Here is a 13771-nt window from a genome sequence, read left to right on the forward strand (position 1 = left end):
TATTAAAAATCTTCACATATATCCCGGTCTGAATTTACTCGCGAATGTCCTTTTTATCTGCGCTGTGTCATAAACAGGCCAGCAAATGTTTATAAACTGCAAAAAAATACAGAATAAAGAGGCAATTGAAATTAAGTGTACTACCCTCATGTATCCCTGTTGAAAACTGCATTTGTTTCCCCTAAATACATGTTTTTTTTTTATGTTTCAAAGCATGAGTATATCACATTGTAAAAGTATGGACAATTTTTCCAAACAGCCAGCACATTGTTTAGTAAATGGCCTTTCCTCATTGGATCTGCATTGGCTGTGGTTTGACCCCACAACCGTGACATTTCTAACCCCCCCCCTCCGACAAAACAAAGTGTGAGAACCCCCTTACAAGTTAGCCGAATGCGAATCCCTCTGGGGTCTTTTTCTTTTCTGTTCAGGAGGGTAATGAGGAGCAACGTTCGTGGCTCTTGCGGTTGAGCTCGTGGCAGACATGTCCTAATGGCTGAAGTGTGTCATCTCGACACAAAGCACTAAGTGTAGCCCTCATCGTCCCATCTTCCCCCCGCTTTGTACACAGAAGGGCCTCCGGATGAGACGAGCAGCCCTGTTTGCTGACCTCGCCGGGAAACGATAACCTGTTCAGGGATTAAAACGTTCCCAGCTTGCATTCGAGACTCCCACTGAGCTCATTTTGCACTCGCTCTTTTCCATTATTAAGAGGATTTGCTTGGTAATTGGAGACCTGCGCCTCGATTCGCTTGCCCCCCCCTCTCTTCCTTTTTTCCTGTCAGCGTTCAGCCCCCCCGCTGCTCTTATTGTCACTCCCTGTAGTATGCCACCAGAATCAGTGTGGGTTTGGGCTCGGCAGCGGCGGGAACCTGAGGAACGCCACAGTCCGGGCTGAACGGCGCTGGGGCCCTGTGATTGGCTCCCTGCGTGGACTCGCGGCGGGAGTCCGGGGTGGGCATGGCTGTGGACGGGGCGGCGGCCGACACGTGGACGTCCTTCTCCTGACGCACGGTCCGGAGCGTCTTGGTCGCCCGAGAGAAGGTCTTTAAGGTGGAGCCTCGCTCGGGGGTGGAGCAGTTGAGGAATGCCCTGAAACACCTGTAAAACTACACAAACACAGAGGAGCATCACTGATACGAGCAGCACATACCACGTTTATAAAGAGCTTTTTGGTTTTAGAAAGGACAGGATGCTTTCCCATGAACCAAATGACTCAAACAGATGCACACATTTAAATAAGAAACTGTAGCAGTATTTGAAGTCAAAGATACTAACCATTAAAACATTATTATTTTTTATTTACTTCGTTGGAAAAAGTCAGTTAAAATCTGCTTTAAGACCATTTATCATGCACCATCAACCCTGGTAAATAAATATAGCTAATGAAAAAGTTAAATATATTTAATATAGTTGGTTTGTAACTATTTAATTTCCGGTTAATGATGGTTGATGGTCGAGTTTGTAGCTTTGTCGGCAGCAATGTCATAAGACAAAAATAGACTGTGGTCATAGCTACCGACTTAATGTGCTACAGTAGTCATTTCAGTCAAATCACTGAAATGGTAGAAATTGTTATGGTAGTAGTTTATTCTAATTAAAGTAAATACAGTTATATTCTGAAGAATGAGGAGCCATACCAGAAATAGCAGCACAAGCTGCACTACAGCAAAAGTTATTGTGTTACATTATCAGACAATTTTAGTGGAGAAAAACGGTTACAGACACCCACTGCCACGAGAACAGTGGTGGTTACATTACTGAAAAGAAGAAAAGAGGACAGACTATTTTTAAACAGATCCAGCATCAGATTTCTCCGTCTTCTCTGTTCCGAATGTCCAGCAGGCATCCCCTGGATAAACGTAGTGTACTTAGTATACTCTCTGGTTGCACACGTATACTTAAAGTCTACTACATTTCCCCAGGGCGCCGCAGATCAAACCGGCGCGCTACAGGAAACATTACACCACCGCACGTCTTATTACATCATCACGGTGCACGGTTTCTCCTCAGCAGGTTTCCACTCTTTAAACCCCCCAAAAAAGACAAAAAATATGACATCCACTGATTGATATGACAAATGAGACCCGTTTGTGGCGCTTTTTAACTGAGCTACTTAAACAGTTGGCTGGCAATTTATCCTATATGAGCCAATTAATTTATGCCGCCCCGAGGAAATTATGCAGCTTTCAAAATTAGCTTTCCGTCTTGAAGCTTCTCGAGCTTTGGATCCCTGTGTATTAATCTGCTGGAGAGCTATGTTTGAGTGGAGGGGAGGAAAGAGATGGGAGTTTGAAAGCAAAAAACCCCCCCCCCAAAAAAACCCACGGGGGAAAGAGGGGGAAAAGACGTGTGAAGTGCGGGTCGAGCAAGAAGTGAGAAGGGGAAAATGGAGAGGAATCATGAGAAACAGGACGACGCGCTGACGTCAGGAGGGATTACAGCCGAGATCAGGCATAGATTGAGATCTTAAGTCTGAGGAGTGACCAAATCCTCAGCAGAACCTCCTGTGATTAGCGCCAATGAACACGTGATGGTGTCCTACCGTGATGGCTTCTGTGCATTTACACAACTGAAGAGGCGTGGGGGGGGGGGGGGGGGGGAGTGGATAGGAGGGGGAGATCTGTTTTATTCCAAAACAATCTCAGCCCAGTTTTTCGACCTTGACCCCAAACTCTGTGGAGACAGTCTGAGATGATTAGGACGACAGCGTGAAGGAAAACCCGCCAAAACCAGCTGTATGCAGCTTTTTAGTAGCTCTGTAGTTTCAGAAATGTAAAAAAAAAAAAAAGTATACTTTATACAACTTGTAACAGAAAATCTTTTTCAGAGTGGCACCACAAGTGTCAATATAGAGACCTGCACGTATGTCAACGTCAAATAATACACGTGTACCCATCGCATCTGCAGCAAGTAGGTTTGTGACAACACGTTTGCCGCTTGTTGCTTTCTGTCTCTGTTCCGTCCTTTTCTGTCTTTTTATCCCAAAATCCCACAAAACAGAAAGTCTTCACCTCCTGACTAAAGCAGCCTGAGAAACTGGCCATTTCTTTTATTTTGAAAGCCCCGTAATAGAGTCTATTATTTTCATTTGTTTGACAGTTAAAACAGTCAGTATGTTGTTTTTTTTTATTCAAAATTATTGCTTTGGTAAAGTTTTACTTGGTGAGAGGAGGGCAAAACAGGCTCTTTGTGCTGTCAGGGTTACAAACTATTGTGTTATGTAGTCTAAAACAACGGTTCCCAGCCTGGAGTCCAGGAACATCTGTGGGGGGTTACCAGGGATCAAACAAAGGTCCCGAGGCTTTGCCTGCTCCCAGCATGTCAAAATAAATATTTGAACATGTCAAAGAAAGCTACAATAATACACTTTCCATAATATAGAGCGGCCCTGTGAAACTCTTCGGGTGTTGTGAGTGGGCATGTCCACCAGCATTTAGCTTCTCTTCCGAGACTGAAAAGTTCCGAATATGACAAATAAAAAAAGAATATGAGGCGTGTAATGTACCATTTGGTTTTCTTTGCCGAACTCCATCCGCCTTCAGGATCGGCTTTATTCAGAACGTCAGAGAACTGGAATCGGTCTTCAGGCAACACGGGATAAAAAACAGCACTGACCTATGACTGAGATTTCATCATGTCGTTTGTTAGATTTTCTATGTTCGGTTAGATAGAACCTCATGACTGCAACAAAAACCTGATATAGAAGATGGATGGATGATCATTTGATCAGTTTTAATTTTTAAAAAATGTCTTCAAAGCAGACATGGTAAGTAAATTACTCGAAGGCTGGGATCCTTAAAATGACGGTTTAATCATCTCAAAATAGCCTGAGGGGGCACAGCGAACAAATTAATTCAAGCGAAAACACAGATGACATTTAATGTGCAGAGAAGCAATGAAATGCTGATTGTGATCATGGACCTACTTTACATTTCAAAATACTAGGCTACAGATAGTAGGATTATTAAAAAAGCTAAAAGAAAAAAACCAATATCTTCTCCCATGTGCTTTAATATTCTGACCTTTTTCTGACCAGAACACCTGATTATGCTGGAGCGAGCCATTTTGCTGCATTGACTGGTTTGATGAAAAACAAAAAGAAAAGAAATAAAAGAAACATGGGTGGCATTTGCATTTTTAGTACATTTGTTTTGTAGTTTGACCATGGTCTGCACAGGTGAGAGTGTAAGAAATACATTTTCGTAAGTAAATTAGCTTTTTTTTGTGGATTTTGATGATCAACAAAGTGGTGAGCATTTACTACAGCATGCTCTGGACTGCATTCAGCCCAAAACACAGCAACAGATAAATTAACCAGAATAAATCAAGCTCACTTCAGGTTTGGCACATATGGCTTCATTGTCTCGAGTCATGTGACTCAGTTCATTTCTTGTAACTAACTGCAATATTTTTTTTTTTCCCAGGAAGAAGTTAAATAAGCTACAGTTTTTGTGCCACACTTCATCTATGGGTGATGTTTAAGCACGGGTCATTAAAATGGTAAAAAAAAAAAAAAAAGTCTCCATGCTGGTGAAAACGTTATAAAAACCATGTTTATATGATGACGTTAAACTGCAATCAGTCATCTTGAAAATTCCGTTTTTGGTTCTTCGAAGCTGAACGGAGTTCCCTCGCAGAGGATATCGAACTTTTTAGTATTTCGGGCCAGTTTTGGCCAACAGGCCTTATGTTTCACAACCCCAGATCGAATGTGAGACGTGTGTCTGTGAGTGAAAGACATCTCCAAGATTTCAAAAGATATCACCTGTTGAAAACAGATGATGCTCTGATATTTCTCCCTCAGTGTTTCCCTGGACTAATTTGATGAGACATGGAGACCTTCAATAAATCATATTGAACCTTTGACATCTCTACCTGAGCAACCCCTTTTTATTTATTTTTTTTTAATATTACTTTGCTCTAGAAGAGATTTAAAGAGAAACTAGAAAAATAGCATCAACAGTACCATTTTTTCTACTTAATTGTTTCAAATCAAGAAAGTTCATTAAGAAAAGAAAGAAAACACAACATTTACTTTGTAGAAAACAGTTAGAATGGACAAAAATTTGTATTTCCTGACATGAAGATCACCAATATGAACCCCTCTTCCAGTTGGTACTTCTTGGTTTGAAATGACAAATCATAGTAATATTGCAATTACTCCCCCCCCCCCCCCCCGAACTACTCTCCAATTTCTCCACCTGTGAACTCAGCGATGTGAAATAGTCCACCTTCAAGTCTATAATAAGGCGAATGAACAGAGTCGCCAGTAATGAGACCCTCGGCAGGAAATGTGGCCGTGACAGGTGCACAGGTGTAATTTGTCGGATGACAGCTGAAGCCCGGGGCGTGAATCTGCACAGCGCTTGAAGTCTTCAACTCGCCTCAACACACTGCTGCCATAGTTATGGGCTGGGAGGAACTGAAGACTGAAAGCGCCACACAGCGAGGCCTCCTGCAGGCGCGGCAGCCCACCTGAAAGTTGGGTTAGTGGCTTAAATGTCATTTCATGTCATTTCTGCTGCTGTAACAGATCAGCCATATAAAGAAGAAGAAGAAGGGGAAAAAAAAAAAAAGTTAAATGTCTTACAATTCCAAAATGAAAACCTGCAAACCTGAGCGACAGACTGGAGGGGAGAGCAGATAAAACGAGGCGGAGGCAGATTAAAGCGCGCGTGTGGACGAGCGACTTGTGGAGGAAAGGTCACCGCCGCAGTGTGTCGCTGCCTGATAGTAACATCATGTGCTAATCAAAATCAAAGCTGCATTTACCTTTTGGAGATTAAAAAAATAAATAAATAAAACTTTCATCCTTCACTCCACCGGCCCCTCACCTTTCTCTCTCCCACCTGTCTTTCATCCTGCGTTCACTTCCAACACTTCCTGCCTTGAAAAATTCAGTCTTTTCCTTCTTTCATCTGTTGCTTAAGGTCCTGTCTGTCATCCGTTCCTAACTAACCTTCACCTTTTCATATTTGATGTCCTGACGTTTCTTTTCCCCTCACAAATAGGGTTTACTTTGCTTTCTTTTTTTTCCTGCTTCTCCTATTTTTCATTTTTCATTCCTGCCAGGATTTGCTGGTGTTCCTCCTTTACAAGCCTACATTTCCTTTGCTTTCTGAGCATTTTTATCCTCTTGTTGCTGCTTCTGTCGGAAGATAGCACAATTCAAACTACCAAACAAGTACAGCTTTGGCTGCATCCAAAACCCTTTACTTGTTGTACTTGTTAATTTATCTGAATCTCAACTGAAATTAAGCTTTCTCCCCCCAATTATCTGAAGTGTTTACATTAAATTTCAGTTCACAACCAATAAATGTAAGGTACAATAAGAACTATACTAAACAGTCTAGGAGAAGGAGCACAACTTGGGGGCACAGAGTGTATATAAAGTTATTTTAATGCAGTTTGTGTATTTATTTGGTAGGGTTGTTAATTCTGTCTTTTAGCAGAGAGGATAACAGGATAACATCTTTCTTTTTCAGTCACAACATTATCATTAGGCCAGACATGTTCACATGTCCCCTTGGATACAGAATTCTCGACAAGCTAAAACCCTTTTTATAATGCTCACAACTTTTCACAGTATAGGAATCACTAAAACAAACATGTTTTGTGGTTTGATTGCTAATTTTCTAGTTCAGGTAAACAAAACCAGAGCAAACGGAGTAATCACACAGACCACATTTAACAATAAAATGGACTAAAGCTTTTCATGAAAACAATTCACAGATACTTTTCTTTTCCCATTCCTCTAACTTTGTTCCAGATAACTTCCTTGAATATAAACGAAAAGGTTAGGGAAACAACACCTTTCCCTTAGAAAAGAAGCAAAAGAAACAAACGCAATAGCCACAAAAATGCAGATATTTCCTATCAAAAAAATGTGTGAGTTTTCAATGAGGAATTACCTGAAACCTAATTTGTAATCGTTGTATTCTAAATTTCACAAAGTAACAGTACTCCCCCTCCAGGCCACAGATGTCACTGTTAACATGCAAACTTCTTGTTGCATTACCTTCAACATAAACAGTGTTGTTTTACAATTGTCTCTATATGAGCTTCTTGGTTTGCACTAGTTGAGCTCTGACCAAGTTGTCACTTTCCTGCAGATTTAGAAGGAGACGTGAGCCTGGTGAATAATTCAAGCTGGGGAAAGTCTGCTGCCCTCCCTCTGGTGGTAATTACAAGTAAAATACCCCAGAGTGGTTGTTTCCCCATCAGCAGAGGAGTTGTTGGTTCTGTCCCATAGGCTCATTTGCTTCTTGATATTTGTGGGAGTTTTTTTTTTTTTTTTTAATGAATCGGGCTTCATCGCTTCATTCATCAGGTATGATGCAATATTGAATTACACGAATTCTGATCAGTCATAAACACAAGATGTGTTGCACTAACAGCACATTTGCTCCAAAATCTGGTACAATCACCAAGGGAGAGAAAAAAACAAACCCAAGAACAATATTTTATCTCTTCAGCCGAACACGCGACTGAATTTTAAACCAGCATGTTTAGTGTTTGGTTGCATCATAGCAAACGTAATGCAAGTAACGCGAGTAATGTTGGAGCAAAACCAGCTCAGAGGGATTTGTGTGTGTGCAACACTGTGGAAACAGTGCATGTCTGTTGTCTCATATCTGTTTACTCTTACCACACTAATCTACTAATGACCGCTTTAATGATTTATCGACAGCGAAAACGCTGGACAAACCCACCTTGAAGTTTGCTTGGCTGTCAATTTGTATACCGACTGTGGCAGCAACCAGATTACGTCCTCATTCGTTTTAATTTTCCATCTTTTTTTCCCCCTCTCTCTCTCCCTTTCTCTGTGCGTTTGTGTGTTCGTGCCCTTGAATGTCAGTAAAGTGTATCACATCAGTACAGAGGGCGGACTGGCTTTTCATGAGTGTGACGGCATTATAATAATGTCACAGCCGGATCTCTTATCTGTGCCGATGTGTTTGCACGTGTGCTCGGCTGAAGGTGTCAATGACGAGGCGGTGAGCGGAGGCTGGAGGTGTGCGCAAGCCTGGATGTGAGTCACTTATGACTGCAATTATTGACCGCCTTCGTCGGGTGTTTTCACTGAACAGAGTTGAGCTGTTGTCAGACACAGGAAAGATGGCTCAGATTCAAGACTTTGTTTGCGCTTTTTGTTGGTTGCTTGAGTATGTACGGCTCACGTTGACTTCGTTCAACATTTCACGTTTTTCTTCTGTTCTTTCAAACTGTTTATATACCCACTTAATTGTGGTTAGTTTCACTCCATTCAACTTTGATATTCCCATATTCATATTCTCAGTTGGCAATAGAAAAAAAAACATTTTCCACAAGGTGTTTCTTGTTTTTTGACAAGTTCCTCGCACATGGAGAAGCACGACTTCAAAACAAAGCGTCAATGAGACAAAAACTCCTGTCAACATGAGCCAAAATTATCTATTTTCTCTGTTAATTCGTCCGGCTCAAAACAATGTAGTACATATGCCCGGCCTTTAGGTGGCACTGTACCTGCCACAGAAATACACCAAAAACGTAGAAGACGACACAAAATTCTCCTGCTCCTCCTCGTCTTTGAGGAATCCGAGATATATCGCCTTATTAAACATCAGGAGCTTCTGCATCACGGTCTGGAGTGTGTAGTCCGCCATTGTTGTTGTTGTTAAGTGACATTGCGGGGTTATCGGGTCAAGATGTGGGTATGGTGTCATTGTTTTCCACAATTGTGCGTTTTTGTCCATCCATGCCACAAAGCAGAGGCGAAATTGACCCACTCTGGAACACGTTCTCAAAAAAAACATCTTTGGGCTCCTAAAACCGCTACATGTCGACGATCGGCCGAAAAGGATGCATTTACATTAAAACGGCGTTCTTGTGTGGACAGGCCCCAAGACCACCGTTTTCGCCCGTCGATCTATCAAATTTCAAATTGAAGATAAACCTCACTCATGAGCTTTATGTAGTTTTGCTGTGTGAGAATAAGACTGTAGTATTGCTGAAGCACTAAAAAGAGCGACGTCTGTCCACACTGAATAACACTCCAGGAAGGTGACCTCATTTATCTTCGCTGATGAAATATTAAAATGTGACTTAATTTGGGTAACACCTCTGATTGCAAAACAACAAATGTCTGTTTGTTTGTTCTTTTTTTTTTTTTTTTTTTTTTAATCAATGCAGAGCCACCACAGGGGGGCTGCAGAGCCCTGGGCTTCCAAGAAGACGGGGCGCTCATACAAACACTCACCTGTTTGTTCATGAATATGTAGATAAAAGGATTAATGACGGTGGAGAACTTTGCGAGCAGCGACGGAGTGATGCTGGCCTCCGGCGTCAGGAAGTCGCGGGGGCCGAAGGTGGCGAGCAGAGCCGCCACGCCGTAAGGGAGCCAGCAGACCAGGTAGCAGACCACCATGGTGACCACCATCGCCAGCACACGCTGCTCCCTGCGACGGGTCACCACCGAGCTCACACTGCGGACCTGCCGGGGGGGGAAAAACAACTTCTCAAAATGAGATCAACACATCAAGTCTCGGCCTCACCGGACCGCAGGGACCTGCATCGATACAGAGTCTCTCCCATCCAGGATTGGAGTAACAACAACACGTCATCCATTTAACCGCTTTATCCAACCGATGGCACCGGAGCCGACTTTGACATCGGCAGAGTACATCCACGTGCAGCTACACACTTACAAAAAAAACTTGCTTAAAAACATGCAAACTGGTGGCGACCACAAAAGACCACCAACAGGAGAAAACTAGCCTGTATAACAACCCATAATGTAATCATGGCCAATCAGGCAATAATGTAATGATTGTCTTTTTTGGGGGGGAATAAAGCTCGAAAATGTAATCATTTGCCAATAGTGTCATCAGATATTTGATCCATTATTGTTGATAATAACAAATTACATGTTTGAAACAACATGAACAAAATACCTTTCAAAATGAAATGCAATGATGCAGAAAATAATGCAATGCACAACTAAAACTGCATTTCTTGAAAATAACTTTTTCTGCAGTTTGCTTATCAAACAAATGTAGTCGTAGTCATATGTATGTGTTTTTTTTCACCATTTTAATAAATTATTGAATATTGGTTGTTATAGTAAAAAATTAAAGCGTATAAAAGAAGGTTATGTTTTTGCAAACAATTCAAACTCGTCTACAGCATCACAACTTTGTTTCTATCTCTCTCTCCGTTTACAATTTTCACTGAAAACTCTTGTATTTCTGCCCACAGGGGCTTGAATTTCTGATACTGGATCAAGTGTTTCGAGTGTTTTATTTGTCCGCGGCAGAAACAACCACAGCTTCACCCAAGATGACCTTCACAAACCCGATGTGCGGTTGTTTATTTCCCCTGAATATGAGCGAAGCCGGACTCCAACCCGATAAGCTCCAAGAATAATTAGACCGAATCTAAAGTGAGGCCGTCCTCAGTGGACCCCGATGGAGCGAAGGGACAAGCATCAGCAGCAGTGTGATGAGCTGTCAATTCACCAAATTAAGTGGCAGCCACTGCGGGAAAAGAGTTTTTAATATAGTGATTATAATAATAATGTCCCAACAGCAAAAAATTGAATTAATTCATTTGCGCAGCTTAAATTGTTATTTATTTAAATAACACGGTGATTAAAAAAAAAAAATGCATTTATAATATGTTCCTTGACAAGCAGGAAGAGCTGGTGTGAAGTGTTTGGGAACTAATGTGTGTACTGACATGGAGGCTCGAGTTCTATCAACCCATGTAGATTTTATATGGATCTGTGGGGACCGAATAATTAATAATTTTTAAAAAAATACAAAAAACCCTGAAGCAGGAATTTGGACTTCAAATTAGTTTGCTTGGTTTGATTGTGGCACGATCAGGATGTGACTCTTTAGTTTCATGTATTGTTTTTGACAAGGAATCATAATCGGGAAATTGGTGAAGATTAAAATTGATATGTATTCTAGAAACATTTTAATAAACTACAGTGCAGCAGTTGCAGTCAATATATGAGGACTGTGAAAGCCAACTCCAGTGACATTACTTATTATTGCCTTTAACTCCCAAAAACAATCAACAACTTTCATACATTTCATCAGGACCAACGCTTGTTATTGTGCCCAAGAGGGGGAAAGTCCTGCTTCACTTACTTTATAAAATATGATGTGGAGGCGGAGAATGAGGAGACGGACGAAGGAGTCGAGTTGCTTTTTCCTTTATTTTCTCCAACCGTCTGACAGTTCACCTGTCAGATAACCAACCCCCAGTGTCACCGCACTTCCCCTTATAAACACCTCCCACTATCAACACCACACCACGTGACCGACACACCCACTCCATTCTGGTTGGGAGAACCTCCCCCTCAGGTGCACACCACACAGGCCCCCCCCGAACAATCAGAATGATACTACAAGTTTTACAAAAAAATTTTTTTTTTTTTTTTTTTTAGTCCCACTTGGGTGGTCTGCACAGCCGACCATATCGGCTGCGTTGCACCACCACAGGAGGAGGTGCAGGTACCGGCACCGGGGTCACTGCAGGTGCAGGCGCTGTGGCAGGTGCAGGCGCTGTGGCAGCTGACGACTTGGGGGGTCGTCCACGTCTTGGGGGTTGTGCCACCTCCACCGGCTGCTCCGGCATGGTGTGGGCCGGCTTCAGGCGGTCCAGTGAAACCCGGACCCGTTTACCCCCCATGTCCACCACAAAGTTCTTTGTCCCTGCCTCCAGGACATGAAAGGGGCCGTCGTATGGCGGCTGAAGTGGGGAACGGTGAGCGTCATGCCTGATAAAGACATATTTGGCTGTCATCAGGTTTTTTGGGATGTATGACCGGGGAAGGCAGTGATGAACTGGGACCGGGTCGAAGGTGTGGACTGCCCCGTTGAACCTTGGTCGTCCCGCTGTGACCCCCCAGGGTTCCGATGGCTGTGGCAGGAACTCCCCGGGGACCCGTAGTGGCTGCCCCAACACCAGCTCCGCAGATGATGACTGGAGATCTTCCTTCGGAGCCGAACGCAGGCCCAACATGACCCATGGCAGTCGGTCAGCCCAGTTGCTGTCTGTGAGAGTGGCTCGGAGCGCGGCCTTCATTGTGCGATGGAAACGCTCACACAGTCCATTGGCCTGTGGGTTGAATGCCGTTGTCCGATGCAGCTGCACTCCCAGGCCTTTAGCCACCTCTGTCCACAGCTCGGAGGTGAACTGGGAGCCTCTGTCCGAAGTGACGTCCAATGGCGTGCCGAACCGTGCCACCCAGGTGGCTATGAAAGCACGAGCCACCTCTGCCGACGTCGTTGAAGCCAGCGGGACCACCTCTGGCCACCTGGTGGTCCTGTCCACCATGGTGAGGAGGTGCGTAAAGCCTTGGGAGGGAGGCAGTGGACCCACCAAGTCCAGATGCACATGGTCAAACCTCCGTTCCGGGACCAGGAACGGCTCTAGGGGGGCTTTGGTGTGACGCTGTACCTTGGACCGCTGACACGCCACACAGGAGGCTGCCCAGCTCCTGACGTCCTTCTTGAGGCCCGGCCAGACAAACTTTGCCCCCTTAATTAATAATTCTGTGGTTTTTCTTCTGTTCATAATACCAACAATTGAAGGACCTAACTAACTTTAACTACCTTTTACATTCAAATTCTGCTGGAATGCTCAAGCAATATTGAAAAGAAACACACCAGCAGTGAAAATATTCAGGTCCTACCATTTTTGCATTGTAAGATTTAAATTTAAAACTTTGCTTTAAACGTGCTTCCAAGATTTGTTCTAAAAATTGCTTTGCTGTACAAAAAAAACCAAAAACCAACAATGTGGGGTTTTAAAAGAGCCCTTCCCACATTCCAATTGATTTTTTTTGCACAGTTTTCACAGAGCAGGAGCATTTTTGAAAAGTCCCACTTTGCAAGACGTTGTCACACATTTCATTTCAGCACAATGAAAGCTTTTGGTTTTCACTTGAAAACATTGGTAAACAGTTTTAATCTGTATCTTTATTGGAATGCGACCTGAGCACAAACGTGAGATAGAAAGATGGCTACCAGCAAATGAATTCCAAGTATTTTAAAATATGCTTGAACAAAGACAGGTTTGTTTAACCCCCCCTGACTTCCTGTATTTGATATAAAAACCCATCCAGACAAACAGTAATATTTGTGTATTACGATCGCTGTAAAAACCCGTAACTCAACCTCCAGGTGAACATCTCAGTCAAAAGGTGAAGGTTTTCCAAGAGCATGAGAACAATACAGTACTGGTTCAGCCAAATGTCAAGGTTCTTTCATTTCATTACTTCAGTCTTCGGGCTATAAGTCTCGATACAACAATAACCACGAAGAGCTGCCCCCTGAACAGTGCCTCGGAGCAACAGAACCGTCACCTCTCAGAATCCCCACAGCTTCCTCTTGTTATCTTGTTCTCTGCTCCGCAGCGAAACCCGGATTATGAAACAACCCGGGCAGCAGCAGCAGATCCTTGTTTAAGGCACTAGAGCACAAGCGAGCCTCTGACTGACAGCCACGAGGCATTTGATGGATCAATTAAAGTGCAAGCGGGTCGCATGTGATAACGGCTGAGCAGGGTTTTTTGTTTTTGTTTTAATTGCCAGGAGCTGGAGAGGCTTTGAAACATCTGTACAGGTACAATCCCACTCTGCTACCATAAGTAGTGCATGAAGAACCTCGAAAATAGTCATATAGGTATAGAAAAAAATAGACAAATGTACGAACACATAGTGGAAAACCGTCAAAGTCGTCGAGTCGAGCGGGACTGAGTAGGCACTAGTGGAAAA

At 43.1% G+C, this 13771-nt stretch overlaps 1 protein-coding gene across 1 annotated transcript in view; it reads right to left on the reverse strand.

Annotated features, from left to right (window-relative positions):
- Window positions 1–812: 812 nt before the first annotated feature.
- Window positions 813–13771, reverse strand: part of tmtopsb (teleost multiple tissue opsin b) — a gene marked incomplete at both ends in the record, with an annotated part of 33801 nt that continues 20842 nt past the window's right edge. Inside the window, 2 exons of the mRNA XM_080515228.1 lie at window positions 813–1109; window positions 9242–9475. Of these exons, the coding sequence (XP_080371354.1) occupies window positions 813–1109; window positions 9242–9475 (531 nt within the window). The remainder of the gene's footprint in view (window positions 1110–9241; window positions 9476–13771) is intronic.

This window comes from Blennius ocellaris (genome assembly GCF_963422515.1).
Source record: "Blennius ocellaris genome assembly, chromosome: 19".
NCBI lineage: Eukaryota > Metazoa > Chordata > Actinopteri > Blenniiformes > Blenniidae > Blennius > Blennius ocellaris.